At 44.7% G+C, this 19,799-nt stretch overlaps 1 protein-coding gene across 1 annotated transcript; it reads right to left on the minus strand.

The window, feature by feature from the left end:
• Positions 1–1,124: 1,124 nt before the first annotated feature.
• Positions 1,125–5,507, minus strand: foxg1d (forkhead box G1d). Its single transcript, XM_030071270.1, has one exon. The coding sequence runs from the start codon at positions 5,045–5,047 to the stop codon at positions 3,788–3,790; it is 1,260 nt and encodes a 419-aa protein (XP_029927130.1). The 5' UTR covers positions 5,048–5,507; the 3' UTR covers positions 1,125–3,787.
• Positions 5,508–19,799: the final 14,292 nt, after the last annotated feature.

Below are 19,799 nucleotides of genomic sequence, written 5' to 3' on the forward strand. Positions count from 1 at the left end.
TTTTTGTCTCGCCAGACAAAACAGCCGAGTTTTTAGGCAAAAAGGCAAAATTAAAAATTAAAAAATCATCAAAAATGGGAGGAAATGTCATGTCCATCACTGACTGGGGCAGACTCAGTAACATTTCCAGCTTTAGTCGGCTCAGTGTGGATTCGTCAGTGACGGGCCGGGTTCAGTCAGCCCTGATGGGTTAACAGCCTGCAGAGCTCATCTGGGCCGACCGAGCAGCAAAACTCACTGAACACCCAAACCCGCCAGTTCCACTTCTCTCCCGGAGATAAACACGGAAAAGGACCTGCGTGGAGTTTCCAGGCTGAACACAAACTGACTTAAATCTGACGCATTAAAACTCGCAGCACGCCGTGAAGAACAGAAACAACAAACACAACTCCTGTTTCTGTAGGAAGCTCCGTGACACTGAGCCGCGCTGAGAGACAGAAAACCCGGCAGCCGAACAGCAGAACACTTTAGTCTGAGAAATACATGTGGAAAGAAAACCACACACACACACACACACACACACACACAAACACACACACACACACACACACACACACACACACACACACACACACACACACACACACACACCAAAAATATGAGAATTAAGTCACAGTCCTGAAACTTTTAGCATAAAACAGTCAAACTCTCGGACTGGAGTATAACACAAAAAATTACCCCTGAAACTTTAAGAAAAAAAAGTGTGCAAACAGAAAAAGTCACCCGTGGAGCTGATAAACTAATAAAGTCACTATGAAGCCGCAATCACTAAACTCACACCATAGTGGACTGTAAGAAAAATGCAGCCTACATTAAATATAAAATAAAAAATAAAAATAAAAAAATAATAAAAAACTTGTGCTGATTAAAATTGTAGTCAGATTAAAAGGCACTGAAACGCATCATTTGAGCCTTTTGAAGTCACTTCACACCCATTCCTAAAATACTTTTTAAAAATATAAATTGCTCATGAAACACATGAGACCAAAGTGACACATAACACTCCTAAAATAAATTGTATAAGTCACAAATGCATCCAGAACATCCGCTGCGTCCTCCGTGCGTAAAATGACGCACGGCACAAGTGCGTCACAGACGGGCGTTTCACTCCAAACACTCTCCTCTCGTTTTTCAGCCTTTTAATCAAGTTAGTTTTTTTCTGAAAACATACAGCAACGGAACAGACAGTACATACTTCATACAACGCTAACAACAAAAGTGCAAAACCTTCAAAAGAAATTTACAAAAAATAAAATAAAATAAAAAATAAAACAAAATCTTGAAAAAGTGACATCACAGTGGATCACAGAGACGCCAGTCAGACGTCCGGCTGGTCTCTGATCGGTTTTTGATCAGGTTCTGCTTTTCACCTCCACTCTGTTCTGCGGGATCAACAAAGTTTTTTTTCTGATTCTGACCTTTTTTTTTTTTTTTTTTAACAGAACGAGACTCAATCAGTGTTTCCAAATTGACCATCTGGGGTTATAAAGCTCTGTAGTGTGTGTGTGTGTGTGTGTGTGTGTGTGTGTGTGTGTGTGTGTGTATGTGTATGTGTGTGTGTTGCCAAAGTCCAAAGTCGTGCTCCTCTGGGCTTCAGGAGACATTTTTTGGTCGGAGGTGAAGGAAGCTTCCTCCTCTGCCTCCACTGTAAAAAAAAAAAAAAAAAAAAAATCACAGTAAAAACAAAACAAAACAAAAACAGCAGGGCGTCAGCTGATAAAAAAATAAATAAATAAAATAATAATACATTATGAACATTTTAGCAGAACATGGAGGCTTAATTTCCACATGGGCCGAGGAGAAAAAAATAATAAAACAAACCAGAGCTGATTATTGTTTTTGTAAAGGGCGAATAATTTGAATAATGTTTAATATTCATGTCCAGCAGTGAGTTCTGCTTGTTTCTGTCTGAGCTGATGTCACTTTTTCACTCGGAGGATTTGAGCCTGAAATCATTTCGGAATGAAACTCTTCATTTTTTTACAAACAAACAAAACAACAGAGAGACAGAGCAGGCCGGTCCCGGGATCACTCTCACAGGATCTCTCTTGTTCCTCATCATCTGTTTGCATGTTTCTGAGTGCTCAGCTGCTTTTCCTACCAATTCAATATCCAATCGGCTGTTTTGCAAAATATCACGTTGCAAATGAATCGTGGGATCGGTGCGAACTGAACTGCTGCCTCATGTTTTCTAGCGCAGCTTCCTGTTTTCCTTTTTTTTTTTTTTTTTTTTTTTTGCAGTGGCGACATTTTAGCAGATTTTGTCGCAGCCAGGGTTTTCAGAAAAACACTGACTTGAGATCAGCTGACGCACCGCCTGTAGCCTAATAATCAGCTGTTTTTTGAAGGCAGTGCACCTTTACCGGCTGCTTTTGCTGCGCCGCCACGTTGCATATATATAATGCATAGCCTGGGTAGTGTTAGAGGAGTGCAAGACGCGGCCTTGTGCTTCTTATGGCGGCGGCTGCTGCTGCTGCAGGGGGACACTGGAGAGGGTTTGGACCGGCTGATTTGAGATCAGCTGACATGGAAGAGGCGAGGCGGCCGTGGCTGCAGCAGAGGCCTGAGCTGCGGCCTCTGAGTCCCAGTGCGCACATCAGCTCCGAGCCCCCGGCGCGTCACGTTTTAAAGGGAATCTGCAGGTCACGGAGAGAACCGGCACACCTGCGGCTGCTTGTGCAGGAGCAGCCCGGCGGATGGAGGCCTAAGCGCGGGTAGATATCTGTCAGCTTGCCGGGCATGTTTCCGGGCCTCCGTGCGGCCCTGCAGCTGACATGCACCGTCCTGCAGGAGGTTCAACATGCTCACACAGCGGCCCTCCTCACGCAAACTCAAATAATAAAAATAAAATAAGATAAAAATAAAGGACAAATGTAGACTATGATTAACAGAAAACATACAAAACTCTATTTAAACTGCGTGTTTTGCATAACCATTACGTTTTACATATGAAGAGTTCTATTCCAAAAACATATATATCCATTTTTGGGGGAGGTGGGTTAACGTCTGAAATTCATGTTTCAGAGCTCTAAAACAGACTTGGACGGGATCTCTGTTATTATTATTAACTCACCTACTATATTCTCCCAAACAGGACTATATCATTTAGACTATTTTGGGTCATATCAAACGGTGGATATTGTCATTTCGGAAGGAAACTCTTCATAGAGAGCTGTAGGCCTACGGGGTCTAGAGCCATGACCTGAGTAGATATGATTTGTAGGCTTTTTCCTCTCAAACCCCTGATTGTCTTTGCTTTAAGGCGGTTTTTCCTCCCAAAAGGTGATTGTCTTTTTTTTTTTTTTTTTTTTTTTTTTTTGTCTCTTTTCAAAAATTAATACTCATAAATAATTATTAACGCTGTATGTCTTATTTCCCCCCTCCCCTCCCTCAATACTGATGAGTATACACTGACAATAGAATTTAAATACATTGTACAATAAATACAAAACATAAATAAAAGACTCAAAGAAAGTACTGAAAATCTTTGTACAAGATATAAATAGCTTGAAATATACTTATAGCGTTACCTTTGGCAAGTCTAGTTTACAGTTTTACAACCCGCGGGTAACAAAGTTTGTCCCTTTTTCCATAAACTCAAAAATAATCAAAATAAACCCGTTGCACTTCGGGGTAGAATATGGCCAAAGAGTTTTCAATTCATATATATTTTTTGCGATCATTGTTTGATATTTACCCCTTATTATTTGCCCTTAACATGACGTCTTTTGTGTGCGTCCTCGTCCCGGTGCCATGGAGAGGTGACTGTGCTGGAGGGGCAGTTTATTCAGTTTAGGAAAGCGTTTGGGGTCACTCTCTTTTGATGGGACAGCACCCCGGGGAAGCCCCCGGACACCCCCGGGGAGAAGGCCGGTAGCGAGCTGTTTCTAAGGGAGTCCGAGAGCAGCGACTGCGGGGAGCTGCTGGTCGCCAGGCCGCCGAAGCCCGGCGTGCCCTGCTGGAGGTGCGGCGGAGGCGGCGGCGGTGGCCCCCCCGGCGGCCCCGGCGCTCCGGCGTGCTGCGTCCCTGAGACAAAATACCCGGCTGTCTGTCCGGACAGCAGCCCGACCGGCGACGTGCTCATCCCGTAACTGTTCGTCAGGCCAAGCGCTCCGGCGGCCGACCCGCCGAGGATGGAGCGCCCCAGCTCCCCGTTGCTCAGCTGCTCCACGGCGGGCAGCAGCGACCCGTAGCCCGCAGCCGCCTGGTTCAGAAACCCGGGCGAGGAGCCGTTGTAGTGCGGGTGGTGGTGGTGATGGTGCAGCGACAGAAACGGAGAGATCTGCCAGTACAGCGGGTTGTTGGCCCGCTCGTTAATCCCCAGGCCGAGTGGGGCAAAGCGCAGCCCCCGCTTCATGGCCAGCTTGCCCCGGGAGGTGGCGGAGCGCCGGCGGAGCTTCCCGGTGGTTCCCCCGATGAACACGTCGTCGCTGCTGGGGTCCAGCATCCAGTAGTTCCCCTTGCCCGGGTCGTCGTAGTGCCTGGGCACCTTAACGAAGCACTTATTGAGGCTCAGGTTGTGTCTGATGGAGTTCTGCCAGCCCTGCTTGTGCTCCCGGTAGTACGGGAAGTTTTTCATGATGAACTCGTAGATGCCGTTGAGCGTGAGCCGCTTCTCTGGGCTCTGCCGGATGGCCATCATGATCAGGGCGTTGTAGCTGAACGGAGGTTTGTCAAATTTCCCGTTTTTGCCACTGCCGCCGTTACTGTTGTTGGTATTCTGCTCCGGTGTCGCCTTGGCGCCGTCCCCTCCTCCACCTCCTCCTCCTCCGCCGCCCTCCTCCTCCTCCTCCTCCTGCTGCTCCTCCTTGCCTGGCTTCTCCGGGTCCAAAGCCGCGGTGGAGTCTACCTCCGGCGGGTCCAGGGACTTCCCGGAGTCGGAGCCCGGGGAGGGAGAGAGCGTCCCGGGGATGCCGACGACGGGGATTGCGGCGGCGGCTGCAGCCGCGGCGGAGTCCGGTCTGTCGCACTTGGAGGGCAGCAGGAGGCTCTTGATGCTGAAGGAGGAGGACCGGTGGACGGTCGGCGGATCTTTTACATCCTCCATGCCCGGTGGCGGGTCTCCCAGAACGAGGAATAAATAAAAAAAAAACACCCGACCTCGTCCTGCGTTATCCTGGATGGAGACGAGAGAGAGAGAGAGAAAGAGAGAGAGGAGAGAGAAAGGAAGGAAGGAGGGTCAGGATGAGACCTGCATGGATGGAGGGACTGGAGAGAGAGAGAGAGAGAGAGAGAGAGAGAGAGAGAGAGAGAGAGAGAGAGCGGGAGCGTGGCTTGGATGTGGAGAAATTAGTAATTAAGGAGGTTCCGACTTGCAGCTACATCACGGAGGGGCGGAGCTTCTGCAACTTGCTGATTTTGTCAACAAATCCTCTTTTCTCCTTTTCTGTCCTCCGCCGATGTTTCTCTAACAATAAACAGGCGGGAGATGCTGCCGACCTTTTAATGTCACGAGGAACACAAACCTGTAATTTTTCCTCCCTCCCTCTCTCTCTCTCTCTCTCTCTCTCTCTCTCTCTCTCTCTCTGTATTTACGCGCGTGCGCTCCTTGTAAATTTCGTGCGTGTGACTGTGCGCTGTGCACCCCCCGGTCACGGCACTTTGAGTACAAGCGCGCGCGGGCTCGTAAGTGTGTGTGTGTGTGTGTGTGTGTGTGTGTGTGACAGTGTGCGTGCGTATGGAATGCGCGCGTATTTGCGTGCGTAAAAGCGCACAGGCGGCTGACAGCGGCGCGCTCCTCGGCTTTGTTTTCTCAGCGACAGTAATAGTTTGAGTTCATGTCGGCAAACAAAGCGCATACACGACCGGTGTGTGTGTGTGTGTGTGTGTGTGTGTGTGGAGGAGAGGGAGGAGGGCAAATTTTAGCGTGTCGCTATTGTCCAGTTCACCAATAAAAATCATTGTGCCGGACACTAATCACACACACACACACACACACACACACACACACACACACACACACACACACACACACACACACACACACACACACGCACAGAGAGAGCTGTAGTCAGTTGCTGGAGCCAGAGCGCCTCCACTCGGCCGCAGTCAGCTCTGCAGCCCTGAGCTGCTGCTGCTGCTGCCTCTCATTTCTCTGAATAAGTAAAAAAAAGAAAATATTTTAGTTTTTCTTATTTTTTCATTTAATCACGTCATTCCTCTCTGAGTGGAAACCTCCTGAAATCACTTGTTGTCTTCAGTGCTTCACCAGGAAAATACAGAGAACTTTTCTCTGCTGTTGTGATCCAGGAGGTTTCAGGCTGGTTTCTGCTCCAGCCTCCCAGCTGACTGTCTCTCAGCTGCAGGGGATTTTAGACTCCTGGATATGAAAAGACAATTTCATTTGTTTGAAGTATCAAAGTATGACGTATTCAGATATCAAACCTGAGTATTAATAGATTCAAAGTGTTTAAAACATTATGTTGAAATGATCAGGACAACCATTTCTAGTGAATTAAATTGCTTTGAAATTCAATTATTCCTGGACCCCTGGATCCCCCGCAGTGACAACTCAGTGTCCCTGAACCTCACTTTGAAAACCAGTGCAGGCCCCTGCCAGCAACAAACAAACAAACAAACAAACAAACAAACAAACAAACAAACAAACAAACAAACAAACAAACAAACAAACAACAAACAAACAAACAGCCTTTGCCAGCCTCTGTGCAGCAGCTGGGCCTCAGTGAGAAGATAAATGATGAACAGGAGTTTTTTTTTCCTCCTCTGCTTAGCTCCTGAGGCCTCTGCATAATTTAGACATCAATTTAATAAAGAATTGCTCTAAAATTACTTTCATTACAATTTATAATTGAGTACGCAATGATAAAATGATCATTTTGTTTGAATTATCTTTTATTCAAACAGAATTAACTTAGTCTTTATTCCAAACACAACAGGAAATACATGTGATCATGAAATCCTGAAAGTTGCCAGTTTACACAAAAATAGTAAAACATTTGCAAACAAATAATAATATTTTAGATATTTGGATTTTTATTTTATGCATTTTTATACATTTCCAGAGCTGGGGGTCCACCTGTTCCAAAGAGTTTCCTGGGATATTTCCAAAATAAGAGTGGTAGCTGAATTAAGTTTGCAGTCACAGCAGGAAGATCAAAATATGACGCTTTTAAGATTTTAGAGAATTCATCATTTATTAAGCTCTGCTTATATTTTTAAAAAGAAGCAGTTTTGCATGCATTTTTGAAAGTTTTCAGCCTCGTGAGTATTACATTTTTAAAGATATATATTTATTTGTAGCATGTTAATTGAGAAGTTTTATGGTAGAAAAAAGGCAGTTTAATGTGATCAGTGAAGTTGCAGGTGGTGATGGAGCTGCAGCTGATAAAATTATAAAAAATCAAAGTGAATCCTTTTGTAGGTATTTGTGATGTTTTTCATTTTGAATGTGACACAGATGAACAGAAAGATGACAACAGAACCTAAAAAAATGGTCAAATTAAACATCCATCTAAATATCATCTCTCAGATAATACAGGCCATGTTTATTCATGAATTTATTTATTTATTTATCAGCTGTTTATGAAATAGAGGCTGTGCATGATTATTTTTAATTCTGTGAAGTCTGAGCGGTGCGGCCGTTCAGGCGTCACGCAGCCGGCGACAAATTAATCTCCTCTCACATCACAAATGCATTTGTTCAGCAAACATGTTCCCAAACCCTCTGCCTTCGCTGTTTGTTTTTACTCTGCACAGTGTGTATGACAACAGAGGTGAAATCCAGCTTACACACACACACACACACACACACAGGCTTAGCTGTGTGCAGTGTGTTGTGGCAGATGGCGTTTCTGAAGAGAGGGAATTGAACCCCCAACCCTGGCAGTGTGTGTGATGCATTCACTGTCCCTGAGCTCTGGTCAGTTTTTCTGAGCGCTGCAGTGTTTCCGGCCTCAGTTCGGTTGGTCCAGGTGAGAACGACGTCACCTGAGCTCACGCTGGCCACCTTTTGTCTCTGTTCATTTTCCAAGCAGAGCGACAACATCGCTGTGCAAAGCATGCTGGGACAGCGATCCAAGGCACAGGGCGGATGGTGCATAGCATTTGAAACCTTTTCATGTAATTTGTTTAACGTAGTTGTTTTGGAGATCCAACAAGGGAAAAGACACAGCAACAGGAAAAAAAAAAAAAAATTGACCGCATGCAGCTGATCACATGGAAGCTGCACTGTGTAACATGTTTGTAGGCTAAAATGTTAAATTCAGTTAAGTTTATATGCCGTCGCTGTGATCTGAATACAACAACCGGAGTTTCTGCACTTATTTTCCATTTAAATTCCCAAACGTTTCCATGACTTTGCCATAACCATACACCAGATCTCCATGACTGTGTTTGTGCAGTGAGTAAAGTGACTTTTACAGCTCTACACACTTCAGCAGGTGGAAACACAAGACAAATGAAATGTGTCTCTGGCCCCTGATTGGCTGGTTTCCTAAAGCGATCCCAGAGCTGAGATGGAAACATCTTAACTCTCAAGAACACCATCATTATTCAACATTTCCAGGACTTTTCCAAAACTGTAGGGAGCTTTCATAATTTTCCAGAACATTTCCATTGTCTAATTCCAGGACTTTCCCAGGATTTTTATGAAGGCAGGAACCCCAAATAACCAATAAATGATCATCACACTCTTCGGTCACACAAGCACGTCCTGCTGCAAAAGAGAACCAGTGTGTGTTTTAATCCTGAGAATTTGCTATAAAATTCTATAAGATGTTAAAAAAAACAAATTAAATTCCATTTCTCCGCTCAGTTCATGTCCATGCAGCATCTGATGCACAACGAGGTGAGATACTGTGAAATACTGTCAGATCGTTTAGGAAAGTTACTCTGACATAACTCTGGTTCACTGAACTGGAACGTGACTGAGCACACAAACGCCTCACATGACGGGTCAACTACAAGTCCCACAGTGCATTGCTTCACTGAGCTTCAAGTTCTGCCGCCGGTGACGTTGAGCTTTGTAGTTTTGAGTCGACTTCACAGACGGTGAAAAAGATGCACACGCATGTTGGCGACATGTTGGCGACATGTTGGCGTGTTATTGTGCAGCAGGCAAACAGTTAGTCAGTCCACATTTTATTAAATCAAACTTTCAAATGAGAAAGCGTCGGGGTGCCGTCTGCTCCTCTGGGCTGCGAGGCCCTCAGGGACCTGGGCTTTACAAAGTGTTGCCTTGTGTTGTTTAGTGCCTTTTAATGTTTTAACGTCTTAATATGCGCTCCACCTCTTGCAATAAATAATGTTAATAATCTGACAGGACAGTCACCTCCTGCACCCAGCCTGCTCCTCAGCACACAGCGCTGCATTTATCCTTTTTTTTTACGTCTTTAAATGCTTCTCTGTTATTTAAATTCAGTCTCAACAATGTACTCTTATGTGTTTTGGTTAAGATCTTTGACATGCTTTATTATTCACTTGTGCTTTCCTTATATCCTCTTATCCTGATTCTAGTAGCAGACGACTGCACATGCAAGCCAAAGACAAACTTCCACCCTTTGTATTCAAAAAATAGACAATAAAGTTGCAGTGCACTGATTAATTGATTGACTGATTGACTGATTGATTGACTGATTGGTTTCAAACTTTGGTCTTGTTTCTGCTCCGTTAGCACACACGCTCCACCTTAACCACGCCCATCGTGACTGAAACATCACACGCTGGGCGCCGTTTCATCGTCCGGGGCGGCGACTCTGTGACGCTGCCTTCATGTGAAATGGGACATTAACACGTCGAGTTTTCAGGGGCGTGGCCAGATACTGAGCATGTGAGACGTGCTTTTTTCACCACTATGCTGTTTTGTGACAAATGTCATTTATAAAAAGCCTTTTAAAGAACTTCTTTGGATGCTCGATGACTCATCAGTCTGACTCATTTTTCTGCACTTTAAACCTACGATGTCTCAAGCTAAAGAAAAACACGACTCCACGCATGCAGGCCACACATCCACCTTTCACTGTGGAAATAATGAAAACTATAAGACAAACACATACACTGTAATATATAGACACACACTCTCATGTGTAAACCAGCTTACACACAATTTATGATTATTTTATTAATTTAATAAGACTTTGTATGTGTTCCAGCAGGATGTCAGGGGTTGTTTGGTGAAGAAACAAACCTTCATCCTGCTGTGAAGCCTCTGTGCTTCAGATCTAAACTGAGGTTAGATGTTGTTTTACCAGCCTCGAGATCCTTTAAAGAGCCCACGAAATGGACTTTCTTGATTTGATGTATTTCCTGCTGAAACAGGAAGTTTGGGCCAAAGTGCAGGGCAGCATCTTTCACAAGTGCAGACCAACAGGATCTCAGTTTGAAGGGGAAACACACTTTTATTTTGAAGGAAAAGTTGGACGAGAGATTTGTGAAGTTTTATTGGTTGAAATCTTAATTTCCAGCCACTCCTGCAGGATGACATCACTGTTTAAGGTGCTCTGTTTTACAGGAGGTAGAGGTCATGTGAGGTCATTTCATGGGGACTTTAAACTGTAAATTCCTTATGACAAGGATACAAGGATACAAGGATACAAGGAAGTTTATTTGTCATTATACAACAGGTTGAATAATGAAAGTGTGGTTCCCTCTTGATTGATTAATTGACTGATTGTTGACATATTTGATTGATTATGACAGCGAATGCATCATGAAAACTAGTCCTCAAGAGAGTCATCCAGCATCTCAGAAGGATGCAATCAACTTTTTTAAAGATCTGTATTTACTGATCAGATTCTGATGTGCAGAGGTGACATCAAGAGGCTAAAAGGATGCAGTCACAGGAAAAACTGCTGATTTTGTCTCTGTGGATTTTGTGTTTGTTGTTTTAGGAATGACTTTCTTGAGTGTAAATGTGAAGTCACTGATGTGGTCCTTTACGCTCAAACACAGCGCCCCCAACAGGCAACAGGAGCAAACTGAGGCTCGGGTGGTCAGAGGAGACAAGAAAACATGCAGGACTCTTTCGCTTTCATAAACACACACACAGCTTTCTACGATATTGTTGTTTCCAAACTCTTTCGGGCACCTATCAGCAAGCGGCGGCTGGGTCATGTGATTTGTGTTCGCCAGCTGGTTGGCTCGTGACGCTGAAAACTGCGGCAGACCGGACTTCAGATTCTCAGAGTCTCGTGATGTTTTTATGCCCGAATTAAAACGACGTGTTTTACTTTCCTGTCCATTTAAGATCAACACCGGTTTCCTTATTATTTCTGGATTTCGACCAATCGGAGGGCCCGTCCGGCGAGCCTGCGCGGGACCGTCCTGTCCCCGTGTGCAGGGGAGCGTCTGCAGCCTGATTAAAGCCTCTGCTCTCAGACAGTCGGAGGGTCGTGTCAGATTTTCCGCTGGCCCGCGCTGGCCACCAGCTGCACAGATTATGACGGTGTTGCCAAAACAGCACAAGTATTTATGAGCAGCTTTTAAGTGCTAGATTATCGTGTTTCTGCTCTCACAAAACATGAACTTGGCTGACTCCTCGCTCCCCGGCGGCTGTCAGAGCTCTGCACCGAGGAGCAGCCGGGACCTGCCAGCCTGATGTGACTTCCAAGCTCCAGTTTTACTTTTTTTTTTTTTTTTTTACATCACTTATCTCCCTCTAAGTAATGGACAGACTAGACGGTCCGACTCAAGTGGAAGTGCTGTGACTTTGCTCGTTTTCCTCAGCAGCAGTACAAGTCCTGGTGTAAAAATGTGCCTCAGTGACAGGAAACAGTGTCTGATTTAAAATGTGGAGGTAGAGAAAGTTGTTGAGGTTTTTTTTTTTTTTTTTTTTTTTGGAAAAGAGAACAGCGCTCCATGTTGATCTTTTCCATGTGATTCCAAAAGGACAAGAGCATAAGCTAGATTTTTTACGTAGAAAAATGAGAAATGACAAAATAAAGGTGAGAAACGACGTGACGGCTGATTCCTCTTCTCTTCTCTGGGAATGGAAACACAGTTTGTCACTTTCTGAGGCTCAGTTTGTCCTCTGGAAATGGACTTTACAGTGAAATCAGGTGCAATATTTCAGGAAGAAAAACATAAACTGAAAGAAAAGCACATTTACTGCCTTTAAAAAATGTCAAAACATTATTGTTGGCTTACACGAAAAGCTACTCAGTTACGTTAAAAGGAGTAAATGTATTTTCAGGGCTCTCCAACATATTTTGTCTTCCATCGTGGCAGCGGCTCAGTCCAGGTGAAGCTCCGGTCCCCGGTAGATTTTACCTGATAAATCCACTGCAAGTCATGAAGGCCAGATGGAGATGAAAGAGAAAAGCTTCGCCTCTTCAGCTCTGCCTAACCCATCGCCGGGTTTGTTGGATCTCCTGTAAACTTTCCAGGAGATCCAAACATGAGCCGCTGATCTGATGAGTCTAAAACAATGCATGGGACATTTTTTTAAGCTATTAAAGGGGAAATTTAAGGGGAAATTAGAGTTTGAGGTTAAAGGAGAAGATGTAAACCATCAGTGAGACAAGAGGCTGTATAGAAGGGGGTGATATCCAGGCAGAGGGAAGGTGATGTTGTGTTTTTTTTACCCTGGAATCAGAGCCATCGTGTCAACTCTGCTCACTGCAGTATGATATTTTTTTCACAGCAGTTGCACATCGAGGAGCCTGGCAATAATTCCCTTAAGTGCCACAGAGTTTCAGCAGTCAACCATCTGCGTTGCACTTTTATAAGGTAAGAATCACATTTTATATTACCAGCACATCTGAATCAAATTAACATACGCATTAAAGCCTGTTAGTGGATTATCCACCTCTAAATGAGTAGATTCAGGGAACAGTAATAGATCACAGATCAGGCTAGGAGAAGTTAGAAACACGTCATGCTAACCACGAGCAACCTGCTGAGATTATCTGCCTTTCTCTCAATGTCATTCATCCAACATGTGGAATCACAGAGTGGGGCCTCTGAACGAGATTTTTTACAAGGTGGGATGAGTTAAATACGAGTTAAATTTAACTTTGGGGCGTGTGATTATAGAGAGGTGGGCGGAGGAGGTGGAATGAGGAGCACCAGCTAGCAGCAGGTATAATAAAGTTAATGTTATGCAGTAAGGAAGAGAGCTACATGGCTACTGATATGGACTCACGGTGCGTTTCTGTGACCTCTAAACGTTAAAGAAACACTTACGGCTTGAGTGTTTGGAGGCTTTAAACACCAGCGACATGCCCGGGAGCCGAGGTGAGATTAACCTAAAATATGTCAACAAGGCAGACAGCATAACTCCAGCTGTAATCTAATCCTGAAATATCAGCTAATTTTACTTTTTTCAGATAATATAATGATGTAACCACATACACACATATATAACACATGTCAGTGTATTATAAAAAATATTAGAAATCAATGCATCTATTGACTAATAATTGCAAAAACAATCTAAAGCCTCACGTGATGATCGAGCATTTTGAGGTTCGGTTGACGCGAATCTATCTCTGCACGGCTCTGCCTGGAGCCAGGCTGAATTATGAAAGTGAAAAACAACACGATGTCACTAATAGAACCCACCAGATTTTCTTAATTTCAGGAAAAATCAGTGATTTGCAGCTAAAAAGTCCCTGAGGGAACACCAACATGAGGTGAAGTGCAACCGTCCAGCCTCACCTCCTCTTCCTCAAACTCATTTATGCTGCAAAAAGAGAGAAACAGTTGAATTTCATGTTTTGTTTTCTTGAGTTGTTGATTTAACACACAAAGAGGCGACTGACAGGAAATTCTAATTGAACTGAAATGAATTTTAAAACAGTAAAGCGTCATCCAAAATGATCACAGCGCAGCACCATCATTAATGAATCATTGATATCCATATAAATTAATTATATCGCAACCACCTGCACATGTTCAGAGTAAATGGGCAGAGCAAGGCATTAACATCGGCAGGGTTACGGGATCAATTCCCACCGGGAGCAGCCGCTCTGAAACTGTATGCAACCTTCATCGAGTGAGGCACTTTGAGTAAAAGCATCAGATTGTGTCAGTATAGTGAGTGAAGTGCTGCGTATAGGCTCATGTATATTATATACATACACATACAGATAAGTGTGTGTAAAATACGAGTTTCATGGATTCAGTTTGGTTTTTACAAACCAAGCCGCTGGCAGCAACAGACGTCCTCCTCATCACAGGATTTGGAGCTCAGATATTATTTTTCAGCATTATTTAAAGTACCTGTGCAGCAGAAATTAAAATATTCCCATTTATTATTGAAGATGTTTAATGAAGACGATGTAAAAAGTGGATTTTGGAGGTGAAAGCTTCCACTCAGCTGCTTTATCTCATCTGAATTTCTTTAATTGATGAAGCACACTGATGCATTCACTTGTTTGAGATTTTGCCATAGAAACATATTGAACTGACTTAGTTTTCACATTCATACAGTTGTGAAGTTAACTAAACCATATATATATTTATTTCCATTGTGAAGAACATTTTCCTCATTCAGTGTTCCTCTCTCTGTCCTGGACTATGGAGATGTAATCAATGACCAGATGTAATTTAGCATTTTGCATTGTGCAGGCACCACACACCTGGAACACACCTGGAACACCTTCAAGGCCTCCTCTGGACCCAGTGATTTTACAACAGTGAGGGAATTCCCGGATCCTGAAGTCTTAAAATTCACAAGTCAGATTTACTTGTGTTGTAATTGTTTTTAATGCAGCCTAAAGTGCATCATTTTCATTTGTCTTGCTTTTCAGTGATTTTCCTTGCAGTATTTTCCTCTTTTAATCTCATTCTGTCATGCTTTATTTTGCTTTCTCTCGTTGATTTGCACAACCGTGCTGCACTGTGTAACCCCGGCCCCGCTGTTAATGAGGGTCTTTCCTTCAATGGAGGATTAAATAAATAAAAATGATGATCGTGATGATGATTCTAAGCCACATAAATTTTGAAAACATCAAGAAAACAGAATATTTCGAGACCTTTGTTGTGTTGTTTCATGCAGTTTGCCGCTGTCCTCAACAGGAGCCACATTGTTTTATGAACCAAACAATTCATCGATAGTTTGCCGACAGCTATGATGAGATTTGACAGTCTGTCTGTCAGTATGGAGGACGACAGGCGCTGTTTTTCAAGCCTGAGTTGCTTCTCCAACTAAGCCGCTGTGTGTTTGACCCCTGCGCCGGATATTCGGTCGACCCCTGTCATTGCGGTTTCGGGGTTCTGCGACAGCGGCTGCCGTCTCGTCCTTGTCGTCTCTGCTGTTGTTTTGTCCAGGGACGCTTCGTGTTTCCAGGATCGCCGGCGCTCTCGCTGAACGTTTGGCGAAGACCACCCCCCCTCCCCCCTTGACCTTTTTCTCCTCTTCAGGTGGCTTCACCGATCCGTCACCCGCCCCGTTTCAAACGAACTGTGACAGATACGACCGCATCGTCGGCGAAGAGGATTATATTCGCCTATCGACTTGACGTGATCCGCCCACTGAGGTTCAAAGTTTAAACCAAACCGTTTTAGGAGGAACATGAGGAGGAGCACGGAGGGAAGTCTTGCTGGGGAAACAGAGATAGAGGAGGAAAAGTTTCTGTCAGGGTGAGTTAGAGTGAGGCGCGGCGCGGCACCGGAGCGACTCCCTCTAGAGACTGCAGCGGGGAACTCAGAGCTCGGCCTCCATGTTGCCGATATTATAGCCCGAGCCGTTACGCCGCGCAACGCCAAACTAAATCAGGCTGACTCGCCGGCAGCTTCAGGGTCAGCCGGAGTTTAGAGCTATTAATAGCACCGGGTGTTAGGGACCCCCACCCCCATGCACACACACACACACACACACACACACACACACACACGCACTGTCATCGCTCCTCCCATACTTCACTACACACCATTACACACACAAACACACACGCTGAATATAGTACATTCATATGCCTGCACACCCAAAGGCTCTTGCCTCCCCCCCTGCAAACACATGCAGAAATACACACACACACACACACACACACAAAATACAATGCAATGGAGAAAGACATGTACAAACATACTACACACTGGTCATTGAGAAAATGAGGAGGAGGTGGAGGAGGAGGAGGAGGAAGGAGGCGGCAGGCCTGGTTGGCACGGCGACAGAGCTCCCATGTTGCCACGGGGCAGAGAGACGAAGCTTCCGTTAGAAATCAAAACATTCGGTTGATTCACTCTGGGATGTTTCCCCTCCTCCACCCCTCCTCCTCCTCCTCCTCCTCCTCCTCCTCTGTGTGTTTGGGATGCTAACACATTGACCTACATCAGCCAAACAGTGATGAAATCGGTGTGTGTGCAGCGAGGTGACGGCTGTGTTTGTGTGTGTTTGTTATGTACTTGTGTTTATGAATATTTGCGTGCGTGCTTGTGTGTGTGTGTGTGTGTGTGTGTGTGTGTGTGTGTGTGAGTGAGTGCATTTTGGGTGATCCTCTGTTGGAGCGTCACTCACCTGTTTTGGTGGCACCTTATTTTGCAGCACATTAATTAGACATAATTAGTCATACACTGTATATAAACAGACATAAATTATAAATATGTTCCAATATAGACAGTAAATAACCAAAATATAACCCAAGTAGAAACTGTACTAACAAGGTATAATGTAATTAGACACCAATTTTAATGTAATTTGATAAAAATATGTCATATTAGACACAAAGTATACTATAATTACACAATCAGACAACATTACACCATAATTAGAGACCAAATTTAATGTCAGCTTAGACCCATAACATGCTACAATTAGACGACCAAACCACTACGAACAAATTAATTAGACACCAAATGTAACTCCATATTAAATCTGAAATACATACATATAAATTAGACACTACACTTATTATTGGGCTTTATTCAACTCTTTCTAATTTGGTAATTTGCTGCATATTAGGACCAAACTGTATGATGAACTAAAGTGAAACCACACTTTTCAGACCATAAGTTATTAGTCTGCACGTGAACATGTTAATATATTAATTCATTTATTAATTCCTTTAAATATCAGACGAACATTCAAAGTGTCTCCCAGGTTTAGAGTGAGCTCTCTGAATTGACCGCACCACAGAAGAAGAGCAGCTTGGTGTTGATGGAGACGAGTCTCTGTGGATATGACTCCCACGTCGGGGGGTCAGACAGTTTGGAGAAGGTTTGGCAGCAGCCGGCGTTTCCAGAAATCCAGAGCAGGCGACCGGACCAACCATCTGCCAGTCGTTAAGTCCAATCAAACGTCACGCGGCAAAACACCGGAGCTAACCGAACGCAGCAGCTGTTACAGTGAAAGTTAGCAAGCATATTCGTTAGCATAATGCTAGTGTGTGTTAGCACTGTGGCACATGATCCTACATTGATGTTTCTGTTTTTTCTGTTTTTTTGTGGCGTGCTCGTCCTGCCGAGGCTCCAGCTGTGTCTCCGCGGTCTCCTCCGGTCTCTGCTGGCTCCTCGGTGGGACTGTCCCGCCCAGTTTCCAGCTGCTGAGGGTCCAGGGAATCCCTCTGGGCCAGAAAGAAAGAAAGAAAAATGGAGAACAAGCGGCAGTCCTGGTCAGGCGAGGACATCAGGGCTCTGCTCGCTGTCTGGACAGAGGACAATGTCCAACGCCAAATCCACGCTGTTTGACGAAGTGTGGACGTTATGTGATGTTACAGTCAGGCTGCACGGCCCAGTCTGGAATGAGCGGTGGTTGGGGACCACGGCTGTACATCTCTGCCTGACCTGCAGAGCCCTCAGGTCGTCTGGCAGAGGTATGCTCAGCGTTTCTCAGAACCCAAATCAAACCAGGTGAAGCAGCTTTCAGTTCCTCCGCTGCTCACCTGTGGAGCAGCTTCCTGCACACCTGAGCGCTGCCGCAACAGCTGGCTCGTTTCAGTCTGGGCTTAAAACTTTATAGTGTACTACAATTTAATCATTTTGCAAATCATGCAGCGATACCAAAACATTTCACAACACAGAATCAAGTTTGTGGTTGAAGCAGCCGCCTTATAATGTTCTGCTTGTGCGGCGAACAAAGTCCTCAACACTCAGAAACCTCACAGCTGATAATTGGCTGTGGAAAGCAAAACCTATTTTCCCTGGTGGAGGAGGAGGAGGAGGAGGAGGAGGAGGAGGAGGAGGAGGAGGAGGGGGCGTTTCAGTGTGAAAAAGTCCTGAAAAGCCAACAGTGCTGCTGCTTTTAGGAAAACTCATGTGGAGGACTTTATTGGGCTGATGGAAAACTGGAGTGAAGAAAGTGTGAAGGCTCTGAAAGTTCATGTTCATATCGTAGTGGAATGAATGGAGAAAAGGGAGGAGGAGTGATGTGGCAGCTCTGAAAGCCCACTGCTCGCTCTGGGAGGAGAGCAGCAGAAATGTGAAGTAAAAAAAATGCATTGACTTTGTATTTTCAGACTTAAGCTGGATTTGTGGTGCCTTTGACCTGCCGGGGTCGCGGCAGGGGGGGCGGGGAGGGGCGGGGCTTGCAGTTTCAAGACATTTGGAGTGACTGATGTGTGACGCTGTCATGTGCCGCTTTAAGAAAGTAAAATCATTTAAGAGAACGTGCACGCTGTGAAATATTCCTGTGTGACTGTGCTTTGTGTAAAAGACTGAAGCCACAAAGAAAAGATGAACTGTGGCGCTTTTTAGTAAAAACACACGACAATGACAAGCACTTTTAATGTTTTAAAAAGAGGAAAGAAGAAAAGAGACCGGCTCCATGTTGATCTCTTCATCTCTTCCATGTGAGTGTAAAAAGACAAGAGCGTCGAGTTCAAACTCAATTCTCTGAGGTGGGAAAAAGAGAAATGACAAAATAAAGGAGACAAACAGATTCCTCTTCTCTCAAAAACTGTTTGTTAATTTTCTTTGTGATCAGTCGGGGTTTGCTTTCATGCCTGAAATAATTCTGTCATATGAGGCGTCACAGGTCCCAGATTAAGGGGGAATAAACACCAACACACACACACACACACACACACACACTTTGTTGTATGTTTGTCCTCAGCTGACTCCGGCTCCTGTCTGGATTTTGGCTGCTCCTCCTCCCTCCTCCCTCCTCCCTCCTCCTTCTTATGCAATCCTCTGTGGCTCCGTGCACGTCAGCCGGCAGCGTGCACGCACCCGCTGATTAGCAAGTGCTGCTGGTGCTGCGGCTCGGGGTGTCCCTCGCGGGCTGCCGTACACCGCTTTACACCCAAAATGGATTAATAGGTCACTTAAGCGAAGTTCATCCAGGGTTCAAGGGAAGGTTCACGCAGAGTTCAGCCGTGCGGCGTGCCAGAAAGAAAAAAAAAAAAAAAAAGAAAGGAAAAGAAAAAGAAAACAGGCGGCAAGGAGGCAGCAAGAGGCAGCCAGCAAGCGAGGGGAAAATAAACAGCCAGGCAGAAGAAACAGATGGCAAGGAGTAAGCACAGGAGCTGGAGAGCAGGCAGGAGAAACAGGCAGGAAGACAGGGGCGGTTTCACATTTTCTTAAGATCAGAGGCTTAGCTCCTGCAGGGCGTCGCGGATCATCGGCCAGAGGGAGCGACTCTTAAAGATGAAATGAGTCTCATCCTTAAACTAATTAATGTGACGCGTTCTGAAAATAACCACAAATGACTGCAAGAGGAAATCAACACAATTTTTTTAGTGCGAGAAAAGAGAAAACACAACTTAAAATCCCTTCAATCTGCTGTGAACCAAATCTTGTCTCGGCTAATTTTAATACACGTGTGCAAGAAAGAATTTTGATGAATTCTGATTTATGAAATGTCCAATATTTTGACACTGTGAGAGCAATTTTGCTGCAAAAACATAGACATATAACTCAGAAATTCAGAGTGACGGCTGAACGGTTTGGATGGACAATATACA

Source organism: Myripristis murdjan, chromosome 15 (assembly GCF_902150065.1).
Source record: "Myripristis murdjan chromosome 15, fMyrMur1.1, whole genome shotgun sequence".
In the NCBI taxonomy this organism is placed as follows: domain Eukaryota; kingdom Metazoa; phylum Chordata; class Actinopteri; order Holocentriformes; family Holocentridae; genus Myripristis; species Myripristis murdjan.

Bases quoted from the DNA above. Each gene is read 5' to 3' on its own strand.
- foxg1d (XM_030071270.1), bottom strand. From the start codon at position 5,047: ATGGAGGATGTAAAAGATCCGCCGACCGTCCACCGGTCCTCCTCCTTC.